Source organism: Microcaecilia unicolor, chromosome 3, assembly GCF_901765095.1.
Source record: "Microcaecilia unicolor chromosome 3, aMicUni1.1, whole genome shotgun sequence".
Taxonomy (NCBI): domain Eukaryota; kingdom Metazoa; phylum Chordata; class Amphibia; order Gymnophiona; family Siphonopidae; genus Microcaecilia; species Microcaecilia unicolor.
Genome location: NC_044033.1, coordinates 308,813,041 through 308,838,115, shown reverse-complemented (window position 1 = coordinate 308,838,115; position 25,075 = coordinate 308,813,041). Strand labels below are relative to the sequence as shown.

General features: G+C 44.4%; 1 protein-coding gene across 1 annotated transcript in view; it reads left to right on the top strand.

Annotated features, from left to right (window-relative positions):
• Nucleotides 1–24,807, top strand: part of SLC48A1 (solute carrier family 48 member 1) — a 37,036-nt gene extending 12,229 nt beyond the window's left edge. Inside the window, exons 2-3 of the mRNA XM_030198303.1 lie at nt 22,843–23,010; nt 23,515–24,807. Coding sequence (XP_030054163.1) covers nt 22,843–23,010; nt 23,515–23,651 — 305 coding nt within the window. The 3' untranslated portion in view covers nt 23,652–24,807. The remainder of the gene's footprint in view (nt 1–22,842; nt 23,011–23,514) is intronic.
• Nucleotides 24,808–25,075: the final 268 nt, after the last annotated feature.

Sequence of the window (25,075 nt, the reverse complement as noted above, 5' to 3'; positions counted from 1 at the left end):
AGCAGCCAAGGAACAGAAAATAACTGCCTTCTAGAACAAGAGCTTTTGCCTGTTTAGTTTCTACCTCTAGAAAAGGTTTCAGTTTAAAACTATGGGAAAAATGCCTATTTCTAGAGAAAATTTCAGTTTAAAACTATGGGAAAAGGGTTTGTACACTATCCAGCTTATTTTCGAAAGAGATCGCCGGCCATCTTCCGACACAAATCGGGAGATGGCCGGCCATTTCCTGAACCCGGCCAAATCGGTATAATCGAAAGCCGATTTTGACCAGCGCCAACTGCGTTCCGTCGCGGAGCCAGCCAAACTTCAAGGAGGCATTTCGATAGGGTAGCGAAGGCGGGACAGGGCGTGGTTACGAGATGGCCGGCTTCGCTCGATAATGGAAAAAAGATGGCCGGCTCTGACAAGCATTTCGCCGGCTTCATTTGGTCCATTTATTTTTAGGACCAAGTGTCAAAAAAGTGCCCCAATTGACCAGATGACCACTGGAGGGAATTGGGGATCACCTCCCCTTACTCCCCCAGTGGTCACCAACCCCTTTCCACCCAAAAAAAAATAAAAAAAATTTGCCAGCCTCTATGCCAGCCTCAAATGTCATACCCAGCTCCCTGACAGCAGTATGCAGGTCCCTGCAGCAGTATTTAGTGGGTGCAGTGCACTTCAGGCAGGTGGACCCAGGCACATCCCCCCCCCCCCCCCCCCCCGCTACATGTTACACTTGTGGTGGTAAATGTAGAGCCCTCCAAAACTCCCCAAAACCCACTGTACCCACATGTAGGTGCCCCCCTTCATCCCTTATGGCTATGGTAGTGGGGTAGAGTTGTGGGGAGTGGGTTTTGGGGGCATTTTGGGGGGCTGAGCACCCAAGGTAAGGACACGCTAATGATCCCCCATGCATATCCGTAGAATGTGGTGTATCTAGAAAGTCGACTAGGTGGAATGGTCAATTTTGTGTGTATTGGGGTGCTGCTGTTGCCTCTCTCCAGCTATATAAGCTCTGTTCTTGCTTTGAATGTACAGGAGGATGGGATGAGAGGGACGTGACAATTCACAATGCTCCAACTCAAAGAGGTAGCTAACTAGCAGAACCATTTCCCAATAGTCAGAGTTAAAAAAGTCTTCCCTGTCCCACCCCCACCAACTCTCTTCTCCCCCAGAGCATGGAAGAGCAGACTGAATGGATTTGCTGTTTCACATCTGTTGAAATTGTGTAATTTTGTAACCATTTCAAGACCCTGCCAGGAAATACTTGGCATCTCACCTTAGGGTTTTTTCTGGATGTAAAATCTGGGAAAGACAAGGCACACATGCTCAGTAATTCCACATTACTGGTACTGCTTTTTTTTCTTTTCACTAGACGCAGTGTTTTCAGCTGGTTTGAGGAGAACAAACCAAGCTTTGGCCTTGGGAGGGCGAGTTAGATCACTATACAGTTGTTTCCAAGGCAGATACAAAACTATGAGGGGAAAAAGATTTCATCTTCATTTTCATCCGGTTAAGGTATTGCAGCCTGCAGCAAATCAGAAAAATGGTTCCAGGAAGCTCAGTTGCAAGATCATGTTTGCTTAATTCTTATGTCTGTCCAGTAAAAGTGATCACATTTTTCTACTGGATGAGTGTGGTTGTTGGAGCTGCCTTCCGCCATCCCAGTGGCGTAGCCAGAAGTCAATTTTTGGGTGGGCCAACAGGTTGGATGGGTGGGCACTAGACAGTAGTTTGCTGGTAAATGTTTAACAGGCTCTCTCCCCGGTCCACCTCTGCGCCCCCCCCCGTGCACCTCCCCTCAAAATTGCAGAGCTGGCTATAGCTGGGGAGAGAGCCTGGGGGGTGGGGGAGGCAATGCATTACTGTCTCCAGGAAAAAAAACATTAAATGATCCCAGGTTCCAATCTAATTCATGTTTAATGTGGGATAAAATGCCATAAATAAGTAAATAAATATAAACTTTTAATGTTGAGCACCTGATTCTCAAAGTGGACATGTTCCAATCATTATAATGAAAATAAAATGATTTTTTTCTACCTTTGCTGTCTGGTGACTTTGTTTTTCTGATCATACTGGCCCAGTATCTGATTCTGCTGCTATCTGTCCTCTTTACTCCGTTTCCAGGGCTTCCTTTCCATTTATTTCTTTACTTTCCGCCTTTCTTCTTCATTTCTTGCTCTGGGTCCTCCGCAGACTTGACTGTCCAGTGGATCCAGCTTCTGCCTATTTTCTTCATCCATGTGCAATTTTCTCCTCTCTTCCTTTTCCCTCATCTCATCTCCTTCCTTACTCTTCCCTCCCCTCCATCCATGTCCAGCATTTCTTCTCTCTCCCTTCCCTCTCCTCCATCCATATCCAGCAGCCTCCTCTCTCCTGCCCTTCCGTCCAGCAACCCTCCTCTGCCCCCTGCCCTCCCCTCCATCCACCTATGTCCCGCAACTCTCCTCTCCCCTCTATCCATCCATACCCAGCAATTCTCTTCTCTCCCCTGCCCCCCGCTATCCATCCATACCCAGCAATTCTCTTGCCCCTGTCCCCTCCATCCATCCATTCCCAGCAATTCTCCTCTCTCCCCTGCCCCCACCTCCATCCATCCATCCCCAGCAATTCTCCTCTCTCCTCTGCCCCCCACCTCCATCCATCCATCCCCAGCAATTCTCCTCTCTCCTCTGCCCCCCACCTCCATCCATCTATCCCCAGCAATTCTCCTCTCTCCCCTGCCCCCACCTCCATCCATCCATCCCCAGCAATTCTCCTCTCTCCCCTGCCCCCACCTCCATCCATCCATCCCCAGCAATTCTCCTCTCTCCCCTGACCCCTACCTCCATCCATCCATCCCCAGTGACTCTCCCCTCCCGCTCCCATCCATGTCCAGCGATTCTCCTTCACCCCCATGCATTCTTCCATTCCACCTGCCCGCCCTCTCTCTGATGGCAGCGCTTCCCAGACGCTGCCTACCGCCGCCACGATCGCACGATCTACCTCCTCCCTCTGTCTCACTCTCAACAGCAGCGGTAGCAATTCAAACACGCTACCTCCTGCTTCTAACCCGGAAGCGTCTCCTCTGCAGAGAAGGAGGCAGATGCAGTATCAGCACTGCCTGCTCCCTCCGCTCCGCTGCTGGGTGGGCCTGATCCCAAACTGGGTGGGCCTAGGCCCACCCGTGGCTGCGCCCCTGCGCCATCCACTCAGTCTGCAGTTTAAAAAAATAGTGAAAAGCAAACTTCCACCAAGAGCTCAAAAAGGAGAGAATGGTACAAGTTCGTAACATATACCAAGGTGCAAACTGTGCCCATACTTATCACAGGACCCCGCAGTTACCCACGTAGGAAAAACATTCAACTTAAGAGATCATCCTAGTCCTGTCCTTCCTACAATGGAGGATATATTATTCAGTGCAGAAAATATGAAAAGAGATGCCACCTCAGAAACAAACCAGGCATGAATTCTATATTAGCTCCTAAAAAGATTGACACCGAAAAAAATAGGTCTTAGAGCTGTTCTATAAACGGTGTTTAAAGTTGACGGTGGCTTGATTATGTCGGGGGGGGGGGGGGATTTCTTGATGATATCGGGGAGTACTTGTTGATGTGGTGGAGTTTGATGGTACTTGGTGGTGTCATGGAGGGCTTGATTATGTTGGAGGGATGGGTTCAGAAGGCTGGCATTGGGGTGGGGACTTGGAGGGGGGGGGTGGAGGAGCTGAGTAATGTTGGGATTTTATATCTGCTACCACAGTAGGCAGCTAGATGTGCCTTAGAGCAGGTATAAATTCCAGCATCCAGATTTCCCTATGGAAATGTGCATTCCCTATTGCTGCTCCACCCAGACCACTTTCTCTCCCCATACCCCTTTGCCATTTAGATGCATGTCTGAATGACCCCAGTTTTGAAAGTGGAGAAGTGACCCAATGGTTAGTGCAGTGGCCTGAGAGCCAGATAAACCAGGTTCAGTTCCTACTGCAGTTCCTTGTAACTCTGGGTAAGTAACTTAACCCTCTATTGCCTTGGGTACAAAATTAAGTACCTGTGTATAATTTGCAGACTGTTTTGATTGTGACCACAGAAGGGCAGTACATCAAATCCCCCCTCCCCCCTATTTTGAAATTGCAGTTCAACGTCTGGGCCTCTCCAGATGTTTACAGGCTGCCATTTGTTGTGTGGGTGCTTCTACAATAACCAGCATTATATGTGCTAGGGAAGTGGGGTTTGACAGTGACAGGTGGAGAGCACTCAGCTGAAGTGTGTGCTTTGCTGTCCCACTATCACTTGCTCCTGACTGGTGGCTGTGGGTGGGGGGAACCTAAAAGAGAACCCATAGAGCATTAAATAAATAGGTCGTGTGTGCTGCAGTGAGGCCCGTGTGGTTATCAGTTAGTGTGCTCCATGACAAAGCTTACACAGTTGGGGATCATGGGAACGGTTTCGGCTGATAGTGTAATCCTTGCTTCACGTATGTGTTCGAGTAATGTTATTTTTCTGTTCTGCTGAGGGAAGGGCATGCTGGTTCCCAAAAGTTAGTCATGAATGTTTATTGGCCTTTATTTCAGCATGTTGAAGTGATTAGAGGAGCAGCCACACTACTTTGCACAGCTTTCAGAGAGAGAGATTTCTTGAGGCAAAAGGGTGGGAGAATGAGTCTGTTTTTGTCAGTTGAGACTGTTGGTTACTTACGTCAGACGGGGGTGGGCCCAAAAGGAGAGAGACGCGAAGGAAGAATGGAAGACAGAGGGGTCAGCTGATCTTCTTGCCCGTGCAGCGCCTTCACATAGAGGTGGAAGGCGCTGCACGGGCCCAGTAAGAGGGAGGGGGGCCCGATGGAGGGGGGGAATGGCGTCGAGGACCCGCGGAGGAGGCGGGGCACAGGGCGGAGGGTGTCAGTCAGGAGGCGGAGCTGTGTGGTTGACAGTAGAGTAGAGAGGAATGGAGGGGGGCCGGCCGGGGCTTCTAAAGTAAGGATTTCTTCGTTTTGCTTTTTAAATTTATAATGCGGGGAGCAGCAGCGACCTCGGACGGGGTGGGGGGGGCAAGGCCGTTCAAACAGGACGCTCCTGACGAGCGCCTTTGCCCCCTCCCGGTCCTTTTTTGTTTTGTTTTTATTTTGGGAGCCATGTGTTTGTTTGTTTTTTGTTTTGACAGTGGCATGCGCAGAGCAACCAGCATAACGCTTGGCTGCTCTGCGCATGCTTTAGGGGCCTTTTACCGACGGGGATTACGGACGTATTGATACCTTGTACTTGTCAATACCGCACTGATCATTTCTGAGCTGTTTTTTTAATGCATTCTTCGTTTTTTAAAATTCGCTAAGTACTTTTACGATTTTGATTTTTTTACGTTTGGTTGATGTATCTGGGCCTAAGTGACTTGAAAAGTAAATTGGACATGTTTTGGGATAAGAAAGGGATCAGTGAACAGGATCAGACATTTAGGTTCTAGAGAGATAAGTTGATCCAGGAGCTTATGCTGGTCATCTTTATACCTCTTTTGACTGTGTGACTGCATCCTTTCCTAGCGATTATAAGGCTTGTTTTACATGTTGGGAGACAATGATATGAGTTGCCCTACTGGCTCAGCCCAAGGATCCATTAAGCCCAGTAACCTGCTTTCATCAGTGGCCAGTCCTGGCAGAGTCCCAAAAAGTGATCAAACCAAAAAAGAGGGGAAGTATAACCATTGGGAAGTATTTCTATTTCCCATGTTTTGCTCTTGAGAGTCCCAAAAAGTAGCAAGAGTCAATGTTGTTTAACCTCAAGAATAAGCAGTGGCTTTCCCCAGATCTACCTTAAATAATGGGTTATGGGCTTTTCCTCCAGGAATTGATCTAAACCTTTTTTTAAAAAATCCAGCTACATTAACTACTTTTACCACTTTCTCCAGCAATGAGTTTCAGAGCATATAACTATATGTTGAGCTACGAAATCTTCCTTAAGCACACACCAAAGGGCTGGATGGAGATGAATGAAAGTAGGATGTTGGAACCAGGGGTGTAAGTTTTAAGTTTAAGGTATTTTATTTTATTTTCTGCCTTTTGTTAAAATTGAATGTTGTAAGACCGATGAGGCACATGATGATATGCAGGAGCTTAGATCTGGAATTGCATGTGATATAAGAGGTCCGATAGCCCATATTTGTAACCATCTGTTGCCTCTGGGTCTCACATGTTTTGATTATATGTGCTATGTTTGCCATGTATTTACTACTCCTGTTGTTGCATTTTCAATATTTCTTTTTGTGGAGTGTTTTATTTTTTTTTTGGGGGGGGGGGGGGTATCCCTATTTTTCTATTTGATCTTTTCATTAAAAAAAAAAAGACAGTTTACAAAAGCAAATAAATAAAACTTAACAACTAAAAATCCCAACCAACCCCTGAAGAGTTAAACATGATGTACAGAGAATACTAGGAGTGGAGGAGTGGCCTAGTGGTTAGGGTGGTGGACTTTGGTCCTGGGGAACTGAGGAACTGAGTTTGATTCCCACTTCAGGCACTGGGCAAGTCACTTAACCCTCCATAGCCCCATGTAAGCCACATTGAGCCTGCCATGAGTGGGAACGCACGGGTTACTAATGTAACAAAAATAAAATAAATAATAACAATGACACCTAAGGTAAAAACAGGAAAGAGTAACATGCAGTCAAGTGCTGAAATAAACAGCAGGACTCACCCCGGCTGAAAGAAAAATGGGGAGAAATTACTCACATCTGTCATAACAGGCCCAATGAAAGAAGATAGTTTTAAGCACTTTCTCATAATTAGAGTAATTCCATTCTCCTCTGGTTTCTAGGGGACATAGTAGAAAAATAAGTCTTTGAGTGTCATTACAGCAAATTTCATCCAAGTATATTTCCTGGCGCCTTAAAAATTGGTGTGTGGTGCTGACTCTGACCAAATCTGATGACATTGCCTCCTGGCCCAAGTTTTTCTGGGAGAGGAGCTGTTTCTTTTGTGATAGACCCAGGCCCAAAGTGAGCTGCTTCACAGCAGCAAGCCCTTCCAGAAACGGCCGGTACATTTGTGGAACAGCCTCCTGGTGGAAGGGTGGAGTGCAAAACGGTTTCTGAATTCAAGAAAGCTTGGGACAAGTACATAGGATCTGTAAGGGAGAAGAAGGGTAATAGATGAAATGGATGGACCATATGGTCTTTATCTGCCCTCATTTTTTCAGTTTCTACGGATGGGAGAAGGGAGGGGTGCAGAGGCCTAGCCAGACAGCAGATTTTGGGTGGGCCTAGGCAAGAAGTGGGTGGGCACCAAATGTTCTCTCCCCCAACCCCACATCAAAATAATATCTCAGCTGGTGGGAAAATGCTTCTCTCCAGTCTCCACCTTCGTAGTCTGCAGCAGGCATGCGCTGAAAACGGAGCATGCAAAGGTGCCAGTATTGTGGAAAGCAGCATTTTCATTACCATGTGCTACTGTTGGATGGGCCTGAGTCCTAAGTGGGCGGGCCCAGGCCCACCTGTGGCTACACCACTGGAGGGGTGGTTTGCATTCTGTTGGTGTGGAAAGGAGAACAAAATGAAACCAAAATGTGATGAGGTGTCAAACCATTAGATGTCAACTGTGAACAATTTAAAAGGATGCATTTTAACTATACAGTACCACTGTAGCAAGGCAATTGGTATTGTTGTGCTACTGCAGCACAAGGTGGCAATACACAGAGCAACTGCTAAGAAAACTATACAGTCACAACAAAGATGAAGTGCGCATCTGAATTTCTGTTTTTGTGTTTTTACTGTAAACCGTTTTGATGTTAGTTATGAAAGACAGTGGAGTAAGATTCTGAATAAATTAACTAAGAGCCAGTCCAGCAGTGGGAGGTAGGAGTGTGTGATGGGAGAAGCATATCATGGAATTATTCCCAGTCCCTGTGTGTGTGTGTGTGTGTGTGTGTGTGTGTGTGTGTGTGTTTGACTGTCTGTGACCGATAGATAAGAGAGAAGAAGTAGTTTGAAAGGGACAATTATCTGCTGTGCTTCAGTATATCAGTGTTTTTATGCTGTTAAGTTGGAAATGCTTCTCCCATAAAAATGCATTCAGCCATTTCTGTTTTTTTTTTTTTTTTTTTGGGGGGGGGGGGGGGGCTTAATCCAGTCTGGCCCATTTTCTAATTTCACGTGTTTTCACTGCTTTTTGCCCCACACCAAGTTTGCTCCCTTGCCATTACATTTTTATTTATCCATCTGTGTAACAGCTTTTCAACATTTGTTGGGTTGGAAAGAATAAAAGCCATAAGGAAAAGTGGAGTTTGGGTGAAATAAAACTTTTCACCCTGTCTCCCAAAATAACCAGCTAGAGCACAAGTTCTTAGAAACTTTCCCAGCTCTGGTCAGTTCTACGCTGTAACAACTCCACACTGATGGTGAAATTTAATACATTGAGACACTTCATAGGGTATAAGACCGTTATCTTGTGTAAGGTTGGACTGCCAGAAGTGCCTCACCATCCTCTGATCCAAGCTCTTATGCACTTGAAAAGAGGTGATTGTAAGAGGGTCTGTTACATTGGTAACTCAGTCTTCTGAGCTCCTCCCCTTCCCCACAGTGCTTATTTTTTTTTTTTCAAACCAAATGAAATTGCTTGGATTCCATGTGACTGGGACAGGACCCAAAACCTTTGCTTTCCTAACTGTTTCAGTAACAGAACAGATTCCAGGAGTCACCTACAGTGTGGGGGAGGATTTACCCTAGTTCACCAGAGCTGACAATGAAAAGACCAGAGGCATGTGTACACAACCACCTAAACATTAACCAGAGCAAAGACTGAGGATGCATTTTACTTATCCAGGTTTCTGTCTCTTTTCCCTTCCCTTCTGCAGTCTGCTGTAAACCTTAGTAGGCCGAGCCTTGTGCTCAGGCTTATGGTCTAGCTCCTATCCCATCATACTGACTGACTCCAGCCTGCTTTGGTCATGGACTTTAGAAACTGCAGATTGGAGGAGAGCCTCAGAGTAAGAAAGAGTTATAATGGCAATACCACTGCTATTCTTCATTTTCCGCCCGATCAACCAACAGGTTGATTTTATCAGAACACTACTACTATTACTATTTAGCATTTCTATAGCGCTACAAAGCATACGCAGCGCTGCACAAACATAGAAGAAAGACAGTCCCTGCTCAAAGAGCTTACAATCTAATAGACAAAAAATAAAGCAAGCAAATCAATTAATGTGTAGAGGAAAGAGGAGGGTAGGTGGAGGCGAGTGGATACAAGTGGTTACGAGTCAAAAGCAATGTTAAAGAGGTGGGCTTTCCATCTAGATTTAAAGATGGTCAAGAACAGGGATATCAATCTGTAGTTCTTGACATAGGGTTGAAATTTTGTTTGGGCACTTTCTTAGTCCTGTGCTGTTTTTTTTCACTGACTTGTAAAGAAGATAGATGTGTTGCATGAGGACAGTAACAACCTCACCTACAATTCGTTTTGCTGTGAATATTCCTTGTGCAAACAGGACTACAGTGGGGCAGAACTGGGTAGCCAGTTTCTCTATTTTCAAAAGTTGCTGATCTGCTTCCAGAGGTTTGTAAAGCATGTGACAGGTTCACAGAGTGATCCTTCTGGCTTTTGAAGAAAGTGTTTTGTCAGTTTACACAGCAGTCCTTCACCTCCTGAGCTGAGGAAGTGCTGAGTCATGTTAGAGAGTTGCACAGTGAGACTTTTCTGCTGAGTCAAGTTCCTGTCATGTGGGGAAGAGCTGTGCTAATGGAAAGTAACCTTGTGTGAGCAACCTCAGCAGGACTTCTGCTGTTGGCAGGCATTTGCTCCCCTCAATTTGCCTATGAGTTAGCATTTCTGTGAAGGAGCCTGTGCTTAATCAGTGGATATATGTTGCCATACTAAATACATGATTTCATGCTGAAAATATATATGTCACTGTGATGGTTATTTCTATAGGACTGACAGTAGATGTGCCAATGCACAAGGTTTTATATAGTACTGGTTTATGGTTTGGTTTTATTAGATCTTGCTATACCACTATGACTAACTGGCAGCTCTCGGCGGTTTACAATAATCAAAACAAAGTTTGAAAAAGGAAAGAATCTACAAAATTGACAGGAAAGTGGATAGAGCAGAGAAATGAGAACAGTAGGAAGGAAGGTATAGAAGGAGGTAGGGTAACAGCGGTTCACTATAATAGCTCACTCTAGGGTGAAAACTTTATTGAAGAGCCGGGTCTTTTGTCTTGATTTGGAAGCACGGATGTCTAGTGGGAGCAAGTTCCATTGGGAAGAGGTGGCAGAGAACAAAGCTTGATGAGTAGATTCTAACTGGACAACTCATAATAGCAGAAAGATCATTTGGTCGATCCACACCTCCTATTTAGTTCTGAACCATTTGCCCCTCTGAGATACTACTACTACTACTTATCATTTCTATAGCGCTACCGGACGTACGCAGCGCTTCACACTTGAACATGGAGAGACAGTCCCTGCTCAATAGAGCTTACAATCTAATTATGACAGACAGAACAAGTAAGGGATCCTCTATGCTTATCCCTTGTTTCCACTACCTCCGCTGAGAGGGAATTTCAGGTATCCACCACCCTTTCCTGTAAAGACATTTCTTTAAATTAGGTTTGAGTCTGACTCCTCATCTTATGACCCCTCATGCCAGAGCTTCCTTTCCATTGAGAGACTCACCTCCTGTGCATTTATACCTTCAAAGTATTTACATGTCACTATCATATCTTTCCAGCCTCTCTTCTTCTAGGGTATACGTATTTAAATAATTACTTCTGTTCCCACATGTGGAGGCACAGGGCCAGCCCAAGGGACTGTGGTGCCCTGAGTTAACTTTTGGTTTGGCGCCCCTCCCCCCAGTCTGCCTTTAAATACAGATGTTCCCTCATGAGCACCGGCAGCATTTCACCAAACTTACCTACACCAGCTCCGGTGTCTTCCCTTTGCTGCACTCCTATAACTTCTTTTTCTGCAGGGGTGCAGCAGGCGGAAGATGCCAGAGCAGGTGTGAGTAATAGGTGAAATGTTGCTGGTGCTCAGGAGGGGACAGCTGCATTTAAAAGTAGTCTGGGGAAAGGGTGATGTCATGGCTAAAGCCATGCTTACCCACATTCCAGCTCACCTTGGCATTGGGGTCATGTGGCCCCGACGTCTCCTGCTGCCTTTCCAGTGCCTAGGCTCACCCGCATGACTGCTTCCCGTGCTCCGGGGCTCGTTGTGGCTCGACGTCATCTTCCCTTGTCAGCTGGTGCCAGCGCTCCTAGGTGCGCGCGCACAGGGAAACCTTTTTAAAGGGCCAGGAGCAGCACTTCTGGGAGCACCCTTGATGACAACGGGGGTCCAAGGACCTTATAGGGAACTGTAGAACATTTCCTCTTTGCCATCCCAATGGGTCATTTAGAGCTTCTAGCAGCTAGCTGCAGTGTGGTCTATGGCTTCAGTTTCAGCTCCCTCCAGCTTCAGTACGGCTCCAGTTGCAGCTTCCTCCAACTTCAGTGTGTCTCCAGCTCCCTGCAGCTGCCTCCAGCTTATCCCAGAAATAAGCAATGGATTTTCTCCAAGTCCATTTAATAATGGTTTATGGACTTTTCCTTTAGGAAGCCGTCCAGACCTTCTTTAAACCCCGCTAAGCTAACCACCTTTACCACATTCTCTGGCAACAAATTCCAGAGTTTAATTACACGTTGAGTGAAGAAACATTTTCTCCGATTCGTTTTAAATTTACTACTTTGTAGCTTCATTGCATGCCCCCTAGTCCTAGTATTTTTGGAAAGAGTAAACAGATGCTTCATGTTTATTCCTTCCACTCCACATCATTTTATAGACCTCTATCATATCTCCCTCAGCCGTCTTTTCTCCAAGTTGAAGAGCCCTAGCCACTTTAACCTTTCCTCATAGGGAAGTCATCCCATTCCCTTTATCATTTTCGTCACCCTTCTCTGCACCTTTTCTAATTCCACTAAATCTTTTTTGAGATGCGGTGACCAGAATTGAACACAATATTCGAGGTGCGGTTGCACCATGGAGCGATACAAAGGCATTATCCTCATTTTTGTTTTCCATACCTTTCCTAATAATACCTAACATTCTATTTGCTTTCTTAGCCACCGCAGCACTCTGTGCAGAAGGTTTCAACGTATCATCAACGACTACACCTAGATCCCTTTCTTGGTCAGTGACTCCTAATGTGGAACCTTGCATTATGTAGCTGTAATTCAGGTTCCTCTTTCCCGCATGCATCACTTTGCACTTGTTTACATTAAACATCATCTGCCATTTAGACGCCCAAGGTCCTCTTGTAATTGTTCACCGTCCTCTGTGATTTAACAACTTTGAATAAATTTGTGTTGTCGGCAAATTTAATTACCTCACTAGTTACTCCCATCTCTGTACATCTAGTAGCGCTATAGAAATGATAAGTAGTAGGTCATCTATATATATAAAAGGCAACCCCAACATTCTATGAAGCCTCCAGCCGGAAGTGTGAAGCGCCAGAGATATCCGGTTTCCCCATGAGTGAAGGAAAACAGCACAGCACGAAATCCCTCTCTCTATAACAGTGAAGGACTCAGAGGGGGGAGGGGAGAGAGATGCCCTCACTCTCTCTGTCACAAACACAGAACAGCAGGAAACTTAACACTGAAGGACTGGACTCGGAGGGGGGAGGGGGAGGGAGAGAGGGCAGGGACACACACTCCCACATGCACACTCTGAAGAAAACCTTGCTAGCCCCCGTTTCATTTGCATCAGAAACGGGGTTTTTTACTAGTTTATAAATATGTTAAAAAAACAGCGGTCCCAGCACAGACCCCTGGGGAACCCCACTAACTACCCTCATTCGTTGAGAATACTGACCATTTAATCCTACCTCCTATCCCATGACTCTCAAATTTCCTCTGGAGTCTTTCATGAAAATCAAACGCCTTCTGAAAATCCAGATACACAATATCAACCGGCTCACCTTTATCCACATGTTTGTTCACCCCTTCAAAGAAAAGTAATAGATTGGTGAGACAAGATTTCCCTTCACTAAATCCATGTTGGCTTTGTCTCATTAATCCATGCTTTTGAATATGCTCTGTAATTTTGTAATCTCTTCCCTTGGCTTTGTCTTTCCTGATTGCCCCTTTTACCCCTCGGTCATCTAGTGGTCCAACCGATTCTTTTGCTGGCTTCCTGCTTTTAATATACATTTTTAAAAAAAATTTTTACCATGTGTTTTTGCCTCCAACACAATCTTTTTTTTTTTTTTTTTTTTTTTCCCAAAGTCCCTCTTTGCCTTCCTTATCAGTACCTTGCATTTGGCTTGACATTCGTTATGCTGTTTCTTATTATTTTCATTTGGTTCATTCTTCCATTTTCGGAAGGATTTTCTTTTAGCTGTAATAGCTTCCTTCACCTCACTTTTTAACCATGCTGGCTGTCGTTTATTCTTCCTTCCTCCTTTTTTAATACGCGGAATATATTTGGCCTGGGCTTCCAAGATGATATTTTTGAACAGCATCCACACCTGATGTAAAATTTTGACCCTCGCAGCCGCTCTTCTGTTGTTTTTTTTTCACCTTCTCATTTTATCATAGTCTCCTATTTGAAAGTTAAACGCTAACGTATTGGATTATCTGCGTGTGCTTACTCCAAAGCTAATATCAAATCTGATTATATTATGATCACTGTTATTAAGCGGCCCCAGCACCGTTACCTCCCGCACCAGATCTTGCGCTCTACTGAGTACTAGGTGTAGAATTTTTTTCTTGTCTGCTCCTGTACCAGCTGCTCCATAAAGCAATCCTTGATTTCGTCAAGGAATTTTACCTCCCTAGCATGCCCTGATGTTACATTTACCCAGTCACTATCGGGGTAATTGAAATCACCCATTATTATGTTTCTCAGTTTGTTAGCCTCCCTAATTTCTGATAACATTTCTACATCCGTCTGTTCATCCTGGCCAGGCGGACAGTAGTACACTCCTATCACTATCCTTTTCACCTGTACATATGGAATTTCAATCCACAGGGATTCCAAGATGTGTTTTGTTTCCTGCAGAATTTTCAGTCTATTTAATTCAAAGCCCTCTTCAACATACAATGTTACCCCTCCACCAATTCGTCCACCTTATCACTACGATATAATTTGTGCCCTGTTATGACAGTGTCCCACTGGTATCCTCCTTCCACCAGGTCTCAGAGGTGCCTATGATATCTAATTTTTCATTTAGTGCAATATATTCTAGCTCTCCCATCTTATTTCTTAGGCTTCTGGACATTTCAAACTATGTTTGTTGTTCCTATTTACATCATGCTCAGTACTTGACAGTATTTGCAATCTTTTGTCTGATTTTTATTTTTATTTAAGGACACGATCTACTACTTTCTATGATTCAGGAAAACGAGTGGCTATGCTCTCTGGATTTAAAGGATGCATACACTCATATCCCGATACTTCCTGCCCACTGGAAGTATTTTTGATTTCGGCTGGGAACACATCACTTTCAGTACCGCATGTTGCCTTTTGGCCTCGCGTCAGCTCCCAGGGTCTTCACCCAAGTATCTAGCAGTAGTCGCAACATCGCTACGCAGACTGGGAGTCCATGTGTTCCCTTATCTCGATGATTGGCTGGTGAAGAGCACCTCAAAGGACTGTGTTCGAGAGTCCATGCGGATGACTTTTTGGGTTCTCGAACTACTGGGGTTCATTTTAAATTACCCCAAGTCCTATCTCCACCCTGTCCAGAGATTAGAATTCATAGGAGCCCTGCTTGACATACAGAAGATGCGATCCTTCCTCCTGGAAGCCAGAGCAGACAATCTTGTCTTGCTGGCCTCCAAGGTTTGTGCCTCTGCAGGTCACAGCTCGGCAGATGTTGAGGTTGCTGGGCCACATGGCTTCCACAATGTATGTCACACCCATGACATGCCTTCACATGAGGATTAGCTCAGTGGACCCTGGCTTCTCAGTATCAAGCCATGGGGAGTCTAGAAGATATAATCCAAATGTCCCCAGAGCTTGTTCGCTGTCTTCAGTGGTGGACAATTTGATCCAATTTGACTTTGGGACTTCCATTCCAAATTCCTCAGCTGCAAAAAGTGCTGATGACTGATATATCTCTCCTGGGATGGAGAGCTCATGTAGATGGGCTCCACACTTAAGGAACCTGGTCCCTCTGGGAAACAAATCTTCAGATCAACCTCCTGGAGCTTTGAACGGTCTGGAACACTCATTTAAATGGACAAACAGGTTGCAATGTATTACATCAACAGTCAGGGGGACTCCGGATCACGCCGTCTGTGTCAGGGAGTTGTCTGGATGTGGCATTGGGCTCGCCTATACGGCATATTCCTCTCAGCCACTTATCTGGCAGGCACAAACAACACCCTGGCCGACAGACTGAGCAGGATAATGCAACTGCATGAGTGGTCCCTTCACATGGGCATAACCTTCAAGATTGAGAGTGGGGCACCCTCTCGGTGGATCTTTTTGCCACTCAGATCAACCACAAGGTCTTTCTGTTTGAGACTAGCCGTCAGATGCCTTCCTCCTCAATTGGGGAACAGGTCTCCTGTATGCTTGTCCTCAGATACCTCTGGTAGGAAAGACTTTATTGAAACTCAAGCAAGACCATGGAACCACAATTCTGATTGCTCCTTACTGGCCGAGGCAGATTTGGTTCCCTCTTCTTCTGGAATTATTCTCCGAAGAACCATGAGTGTCTCACGTGTCTTGCTGGCTTCCAGAATAGATTCCACTAAGAAGTGTTACTCTTTTAAATGGAGGAGGTTTTGCCATCTGGTGTGACAGCAGGGTCCTAGATCCCCTTACTTGTCCTACATAGACCCTGCTTGAATACCATCTACACTTGTTAGAGTCTGGTCTCAAGACCAACTCAGTAAAGGTTCACCTTATTGCAATTAGTGTTTTATCATTGATGTGTAGAAGGTAAGCCCATCTCCGGACAGTCTTTAGTTGTTCACGTAATGAGAGATTTGCTTTTGTCAAAGCCCCCTGTCAAACCTCCGCCAGTGTCATGGGATCTCAATGTTGTTTTCACCCAGCTGATGTAGTCTCCTTTTGAGCCACTGAATTCCTGCTTTCTGAAGTACTTGACCTGGAAGGTTGTTTTCTTGGTTGCTGTTACTTCAGCTCATAGGGTCAGTGAGCTTCAGGCCTTTGTAGTGGATGCACCTTATACTAAGTTTCATCACAACAGAGTAGTCCTCCGCATGCACCCTAAGTTCCTGCCAAAGGTAGTGTCTGAGTTCCATCTCTTGCCAACATTTTTTCCCCAACCTCATGCCTATCCTGGCGAAAGCAGCTTGCACACTTTGGACTGCAAGAGAGCAGTTGGCCTTCTACATGGAACAGACAAGGCCCCACAGACAGTTCGCCCAGCTTTTTGTTTCTTTGGATCCCAACAGGATGGGGGACGCCATCAGGAAACGCACTGTATCCAGTTGGCTGGCAGATTAGATTTCCTTCACTTATGCCCAGGCTGGGCTGGCCTTAGAGGGTCATGTCACGGCTCACAATGTCTGAGCCATGGCTTTGTCGGTGGCCCACTTGAGGTTAGCCTTCATTGAAGAGATTTGCAAGGCTGCAATATGGTCTTCAGTCCACACATTCACATCTCATTACTGCCTTGAGCAGGATACCCGATGTGACAGTCAGTTTGGGCAGTCACTGTTGCAGAACCTGTTTGGGGTCTAGAATCCAACTCCACCCTCCTAGGCCCATTTTATTCTGTTCCAGGCCGCACCCTTATTCAGATTGTATATAGTTTCAGGTTAATCTGTGTTATATCCTTGCTGTTGCAAGGTCCAGTTGACCACTGTTGTTTGTTTTCGGTGAGCCTGGATGCTAGGGATTCCCCACACGTGAGACTATGAGAGCATGCTTGTCCTTGGAGAAAGCAAAGATACTTACCTGTAGCAGGTATTCTCCGAGGACACTCGGCTTCATATTCTCACAATCCCGCCTACCTCCCCTTGGAGTTGTCTCCGTTATTTTATCTTATTTTTTATTCCTTTGCTTTGAAATTAAACTGAGAAGGCTGCATTCTCATGGCAGGCAGGAAGGCACTTGCGCATGTGCAGTGGAGTGCAGCTCGCACTTCACTAAAGCTTTGTTTTTTACTTTGGCATAAATGCCGGACCGGACGACACAGATCAGTGTCTACACACATGTGAGAATATGAAGCCTGCTGTCCTCGGAGAATACATTCTACAGGTAAGTATCTTCGCTTTTCTGCCTGTCCACAGCTGCTATACCACCAAGCCTCTTGCAATGTATCTTTGCAGCAGTGCACAGGCAACTGGAACCTCGTAGCCGCAGGTTAAACCACTGAGGATCATGGAGTAACATTGGCCCAGAGACACTGTACTTAGGCTCGCTGATGTGTGGTCATGTCCTAACATCTCGTCACTCATGCCCTCATCTATGAGTCATAGTACAAGCAGGTAGGGTTCTTGAGCTCAACCTGGGAAAGGTTTTGCAATATAAAACCTGCATCCATATGCACTGCTGAACCTGTAGTGGTTTTTGCACCAGCCAGCATGTGGTGTGTTGGAAGGAGAGAGTGGGACTGCCTCTTTAACTCTAATCCACTAATACATTTTTGTAATAATTAATAGAAAGTCCTTTGGCAAAAGGCAGGAGCAGATGAGAACAGACTGATAATACTGTAAGTCTGGAACCACAAGATGGTTTGCCACAGATTGGGATCAGTGTGGTACTTATATCTTATAGGGTAACAATTATCCTTTTTAGAAAAAGCATTGCTGTCTCCATATGGCTATAGGTGCTGAAAAGGGGACCTAAAATTTGCCTACCTTTTCCACAGCCTCCCAGATTATGGTTCCTGGCTGCTTATTCAACAGTGTGCTGAAAAAAAAAACCCAAACAAACACAGTATGAACTTTCTCAAAAGGAATGTGTGCCTGCTGATGGACTGAAACCCAAAGAGGTGCACAGTCTTACTAGAGAGCATGCTAAATACATAAAACATCAACACAGCAGCAGCAAGTAGAATTTGACTCTCAGGCGAGTTGAGTATGGTTGAAATTGGCTTAGGCTATTGTCACAAAATGCCTAGCAACCTGGAGGGTCTGTCCCCAACACAGCTCAGGTCTGCCTACATCTGCCATTTGTGCTCTACACTAGAACCCTCCACCCCACTGACTGGGTCTCATTTGCCTCTGAGCGAGTCTCCCACTCTCTCAGGTTGTTCCCCGGTGATTTCTCATTTACTGGGGCCACACTCTCGGTGGTCCCACAGTTCCCAGAAAGCACCCACAGACCAAAACACAAACCACCAGGACTCTTAGTAAGTCCAGGACAGCAGAGTCAATAAACTAATCAGGTTTATTGTCAGAGTAAAACAGTGAACCATATAAAACACATTGAAAAGAGCAAGCAATAACAGATAGCTGCTCACAGGTTATGAAGTCTAACTGTTCACAGGGTCTCAGGAAGAGAGAACTTTCTTTTTCCACTCCCTTACCTGCGACTAAAAACAAATTACTTCACAGTTTAAGCTAACAGCTTTTGACCAGAAGAAACTGACAGTTCTCTAACAACTTTCCGAACAGTCACCACCTGTTGGCCAAACAAAGGAAATGCACATCATAAACAATAGCTATATAATTTACAAGCAGGAAAATTCCCTGTTTTGCCACAGTTTTCCATTTTATTGGATAGCAAAACCTAAAGGCGAAGGTTGAATATCTGGAATGGGCATTGCCCTTCATATATCTCCGATACATAAATTGGATACACTTGCAAAAGGGCTAATCAACAGGTTAATGCCCATAATTATCTGTACCTAGCCTGACCTGCATGGTTGTCAAAGATGCCTTCTATGAGCAACTGAAGTGAGCCGTAAAAGATATTTCATATTGTACAGTAAGCTGATGCTCAGAGTGACTTCAGTGCCCATAGTGCTTGTTCACCATGATATTGGCAAAGCCAACTGAAACTGTCTGTTGCTTATGTCCAAATACAATGAACACAAATTTGTCATCATGATGTAAAGATTTACCTGTGCTGTGAGATGTGCAGATTACTAGTCAGAAGCCATATGGTCCTCAAAACACAGAAAATGTTAAAGAAGTTAAACATTGTTAAACATAGGTCTAAGAAGGCAGGAGGAATTACATTATAAAATGGCTGCCTAGCTTCTGAACTTCAGCCTCGCAGATAGGATAGAGTCAATTTTCCAATGTGACATAATTTACAAAAGCTAATATTCTTGGTTTCATTAAAAAGAAGCATAGCGATCTGACTTGATGAAAATTACACAAATGGCTCAAGTTCTAGACAAGCTGCACATACATCAGAGTATAAGTTGGCAGGTTCCTTAAAAAAAAAGGAGCACAACCTTCAAATAAGATCTGAAGTTCAAAGGAAATGATGGCAAATGAAAAACAAATGGTGGGAGAAGAAAGCTAGAGTGCTGTAGAAAGCAGAAGATAAACACAACATCAAAACTTTCTATCAGGAATGCAGAACTGTTTCTGGCCCTGTATCAAACTGCAGTGCATCTGTTTTATTCAGCAGATGGTGCTAAACTTCTGATAGAGAGAACCAAAATCTAAACGTTAGGCAGAGTTATTTCCTAAGCATCCCCTATCTGAAAAGGCGCTGTGACAGCACCCAGTGAACAGCACTGGAGGACTGGACATACCATGTGGTCAGTAGAGCCGTGTCAGCTGTACTTCACCAGGGAAATCCCCAAGGCCAAGTGGCATATTCCCCATTGCATTTGAGCAAGGAAGTGATTACATGCTATTGAAATATGCTTAGTTCTTCCATTGCATTTGCAAACACAGATCTGTGCTCTGCATTTCAAAGATAAATTTATCTGTAGAAGAGGAAGGATGGAAGAGCCAGCTGTGATAGTAATTAATAAAATGGTGGAGCAACTCAGGACACCACTTTTCTGGAACCATAGTGCAGATTTAGACCTGCCAAGAGATTACGTACATGGTGTTCAAAACCAAACAGATACAGGCAAAACGTTGTGATCAAAATTGTGATCTATACATGATCTCTTGTTTACCAGGCAAAGGTCTTCAGTAAGTTAGACCATACTGTCCTGTGGAAATCGCCAGAAATACAACTGTCCAGAGAAGTTTATTTCCATCATAAGATTTTTTTTTTCAACAGAATGATTCAGAAATGTTGTGAACCGTGTGACCCCCCCCCCCCCCCACCCCTTTCTTAATCTCTCCAATGGCTCAAAACAAGGTTGTGGACTGGCGCCAACATTCTCTTTTCTCTGATATCTTTTACATGGTGCTCTTAAAGTAGTGGAATTGGGGCTTAATTTCTAGACAAAAGTGGAACTGTGGAGCATGAAGGGGGGGGGGCAGAGCTGAGCATGATCTCTTTCAAATACATACATACATACACTCGCACACGTGTAAGCATTAACAAGCTCGCTGTCTTTCTGCAACCTCTTCCTTACCCTAATGCTCGTCCTAATGAGTGGAGGAGTGGCCTAGTGGTTAGGGTGGTGGACTTTGGTCCTGAGGAACTGAGTACGATTCCCGGCACAGGCAGCTCCTTGTGACTCTGGGCAAGTCACTTAACCCTCCATTGCCTGCCGCATTGAGCCTGCCATGAGTGGGAAAGCGCGGGGTACAAATGTAACAAAAATAAAAATAATGGTCTTCTGCTCTCCCTTCTTGACCAGTAAGGTGTAGTCCTCCTTTTTTGTTCTGGAATCATTGCTTCCAGTAATATTTTAGTTCTAGTTCTTACTTAGTTGCAAAATCCTGTTTTATATGGTTAACCTGGCTGGGTAAGTGCTGGCTCCACCCCTAGAATGTCCCAAAAATAACCATTTTTCATTTAGGTGCTAACCACTAATTTTCAGCAGTGATAACCAGATAGGTTTCGCTGAAAATTAGTAGATAGCCTTAAACAAACGATTAAACCGGTCAGCGTCTGTTTCTGGCCAGTTAAATCACTTTGAATATCGATCAGATTGTTAACAAAATGGTTCCCTCTATGTCAAGCCAAGCTGTACTTGTTGTACACCGCCATGGGTGAATCTCTTCATAAGGTGGTTAATAAATCCCAGTAAATAAATAAAATAGAACTTTTATTCTTATTTTATCCTAGTTCTGACAACAGTCTTAATTCTAGTTTTATTCAGTCCTCTTCTGAAAATTTTAGTTCTTATTTAGTTCTTCAGTTCATGCATATATGTGTATGTATAAAATTTTTATTGCTCTTAAGTAACTTTTATTAAGAAAAATGATGTATAGTTTTTATTCTATTTGGGACAATACATTTTCTATTCCTATTCAGTTTTCATTTTGAAAAAAAAAAACATTTTTACTTCTAGTTCATTCCAATTCTTATTCTCATCAACGAAAATATCCCTGATGGCTTCCTCTGCTTCAGGGGACAGGGTGGGATGGCCTGTCCATCTGCTCTCTTTAGGAAGAGGGGCCCAGAATTCAAGAACATGGCCTGCTTTTTCCACCTCAGGAGGAGAGAATATAGCAACATCTGGTCTCGCTCACTTTTTTTCCAGCCTTTCTCTATTCCCTCTACCTATTCAACTGGAACAGCTTTAGACTTTTTACAGATGGACCACTCAAAGGCAGTCCCTTATTTCTAATAATCCTTTGCTATTGTTTTGGTGAGCTAAAATGGTGGCAAGCTCTCTGCCTACTGGCTTCAGTCCACATAAGGAGCTAGATAGGCTTATGCTGTCTCCATCCTTAGTCTAACCTTCTTGAGTCTTATGAGTCTTTACTTCCTGGTTGCTACACTTCCATTTTATAGCCCTAGATGGGGCGTTGACAGATGATCTCACTTTCTGGCTAAGGGATATTTAAGGAAGTGCTCTACACACCACCAGTGTGCTTATAAGTGTAGGCCTGCCATTCGTTTAGCTGAATTGATGAGCTCAGTCCTAGGCTCCTAACTGCTTTCCTTGCTCTAAACCGCCTCTATTGCAACCTAAATTTAGGAGTTCAGCGGAATTGAGTATAAATTTAGGCACTCAGCACTAGTCAGTTTTCAAAGAGGCCAGTTTAGGTGTATAACTCAGCTAGGAGCCTAGATCGTGTAAATATCAGGCCCTATTTCTTAGGATCTTTCTCCAAAGTACTAGAACACTAGTTTGTAATAGAAGTCTGCACTGAGCTTTTCACACCTGGCCCCACTTTTCTGCTCTGCTTTTCTTATTCAGTTGAAGCCCTGCAATGAGTTTCTGCACATGGCCCTGTGTCCCTTTGCATCCCCCCATAGGCTGCCCCTGTATGTTTATTAAGAACTTGCTATACCACCTTTTCTGATAAACAGATCAAGATGGTTTACAATAAAAACCAACAGTAAAATAAAGGAAGGAGAAATAGACTTCCAGTAAAATAGGGCAGTCACATGCTAACAACAAGTGCAGTCAAACCCCCAGCTGATTGGCCTTTTGAGTGTTTTCATGAACCAATGTAAACAGGTTTTAATAAAGTCTTGAACCTTTTAGAGATGGTTCTGTTTTGTAGAAGGACTGGAAGGGCATCCCACAATAACATGGTGACTAAAAAGAATGCAGACTGACTCATAGATTCTAATATAAGAATCTGTTCTAGATGCATAGAACAGTTTCTATTAGAGGCTATGAAATGAAAATTTATATCTTTAATTCAAGAAAGCTTGGGAAAAGCACAGAGGGATCCATAAATTGTGGAAAGTCTGGACAAATCCCAAGAAAAAGGAGACTAAGCAGAGACCGAATAGACCCAGAGGTCTTCATCTACGCTTGATTTGTTAGGATTCCAACTGTTCTTGGTTCTTCTGCCCCATTCATTGGGGAACTTCTTATTTCCTTGTGTTTGTGTGCTGTTTTAGGCATGGTGACTGCTCAGCAAATAATATTGTCGTTTGTGTGTTGTAGGTGTGCTGGCACTCTGGACACTGATCACACACATCATGTATGTGCAGGATTTCTGGCGGACATGGTTGAAGGGACTCCGGCTTTTCCTCGTTATTGGTGCTGTCTTCTCGGTTCTTGCTGTTGTAGGGATCATCTCGTTCCTGACACTGGCTATCACCAAACAGCAGTGTAAGTACAGAGCAGTGTCTGCACATGGCATTGAGAGTTGAAGCCTTGGGGAGGTCTCAGCAGGTGTGTAGGAATTTTGGTGGGGTTGGAGGGCCTCAGAGAGGTCTCAGTAGGAGTGTGGGCATCTTGGTGGGGGTTAGTGGACCTAAGGGAGATCTTGGAGGGTTGTCTTACTGAAATGTTGCTTTATTCTGTGCTGTATGGTAATAAACTAAGAGCCTAGTGACTCGCAACTGCAGAACAGGAGCTTCTGAAAGGGAGAGGAGGTAAGCTGGCAGGGAGGAAGTTGGTATGGTTATATGAAGGAAACAGTGTGCCATATGGATAAAAATCACTGACATTATTAAGCAGGAATATTTATCACCTTTAAGAGTTAGATTTCAAAAAATGTCACCTATGTGTGACCCCTAAAGGGGAGGGCAGGAGAAGGCACCTTGTGCCATAAGTCTGCATGGTGTCCACCTTGCTGTTTCTTCACTTATTACTCTCTCTCTTTCCTTTCAGCCCTGAGTGACCCAAATAGCTACTACCTGTCCAGCATCTGGAGCCTCATGTCCCTGAAGTGGGCCTTTATGCTCAGCCTCTATGCCTACCGCTACAGGAAAGAGTTTGCAGACATAAACATCCTCAGTGACTTCTGAGCCCCTGCAAGGACCACATGCCCATTTGGTAACTGGGTGGGGGAACACCATGAAGGCATCAAGGAAGAAGAATAGCAAGAGAGAATAGACTCTGAGGCCTTTTCCTCCTTTGATGATGTCTGTCAAACCCATATTTTGGAGGGTGGCAGGGAGGGGAGGGGCAGATGTCGCTCTTTACAGGGTCCTCAGGGATTAGCTTCTGACCTTAGGTTCATGGATCGCTACTGCTACACATCGCCTGCAGCTCTGTTGGTCCATCTCTGATTAACGGGAAAACCAGCAGCCAGTCAGCTTGAGTGAATGAAATCTCTGATGCACCATTTAATTCAAATGAAACTAAATTAATTATAGTGAAGTTCAGATATTTGACATTTCTGCGTGGGGCTGTTACACAGGGACAATGGCATGAGCGGACCCCTGGGTTAGTGATATACAGCCCTCTACAAACCTCCCCCAAATTATCCCTCGATGTCTCTTTTACCACCCCCAAAATGAAGGCAGACACCCTTATACCCCTTCTTACTCCTCCCCAGTATACCATGTTCTTAATGATTTCCCATGGCATGGTATCTTAGGTTCACTTAGCGGATGAAGCATCACCTGTGATATCGCAGCCAGTATGGACCAGTTAGATGTGTTCAAACTGGCTTGGTAACCCTAACTGTGCCACACCTGCTGTGCTGTTCATGGGTCTGATGCAGAATTTATTCTCCCCACACCCTTTTAAATTTCAGGTTAAGGGGATTTTTAAATAGGTACATATATATAGATATGTATATAATTCATATTTTATATAAAAGCCACTAATTTTCAAGTACTGCATCTTGTCAAGCTTGTGCTTTCTTCGCAGTTTGGGGTTTGTTTTAAGAATCACTGTTCGAATCATGGCTTTTTGTAACAAGAAGTGGAAGAAGCACAGCTTGAGTGTAAATATGTTCAGTCTATTTTTACATATTGTCAGTGCTTTCTTTGTACGCCTTTGGTCATCTAAACCTCTTTTGTATACATTTCTGTAGATGTGCACTTTCTAAATCTGTTACACAGCTCTTGGGTGATGTCTCCAGACTGATGTGTTGTATTGCAGTGTGTTATATGATTTGTGGAAAGTAACTAACTTGCCTATTCATTACAGAAATACAGTTCATTTTTAGCGCCAGTTTCTGATTTCTTGCCTTATTTATATGAATTTCACAGATCCTTACTGATAGCTCTTGAAATTGGAACTAGGGTGTTCATTACCAGAAATGTTTTTGCTGTGAAGATGAGTTGCTGACCCGTGTGACTTGACTGATAGTGTTTGTCTGTAGCTGTTGCCTTTTCCAAAATATAATGTTGTCTTCAGCCAGGAGAGGGCAGCAAATTCCCAGAGGCGATGGGAAGTGTTGGCTACTCTGGAAGAGCGGAGCTGCTGGCAGTATGGTTCC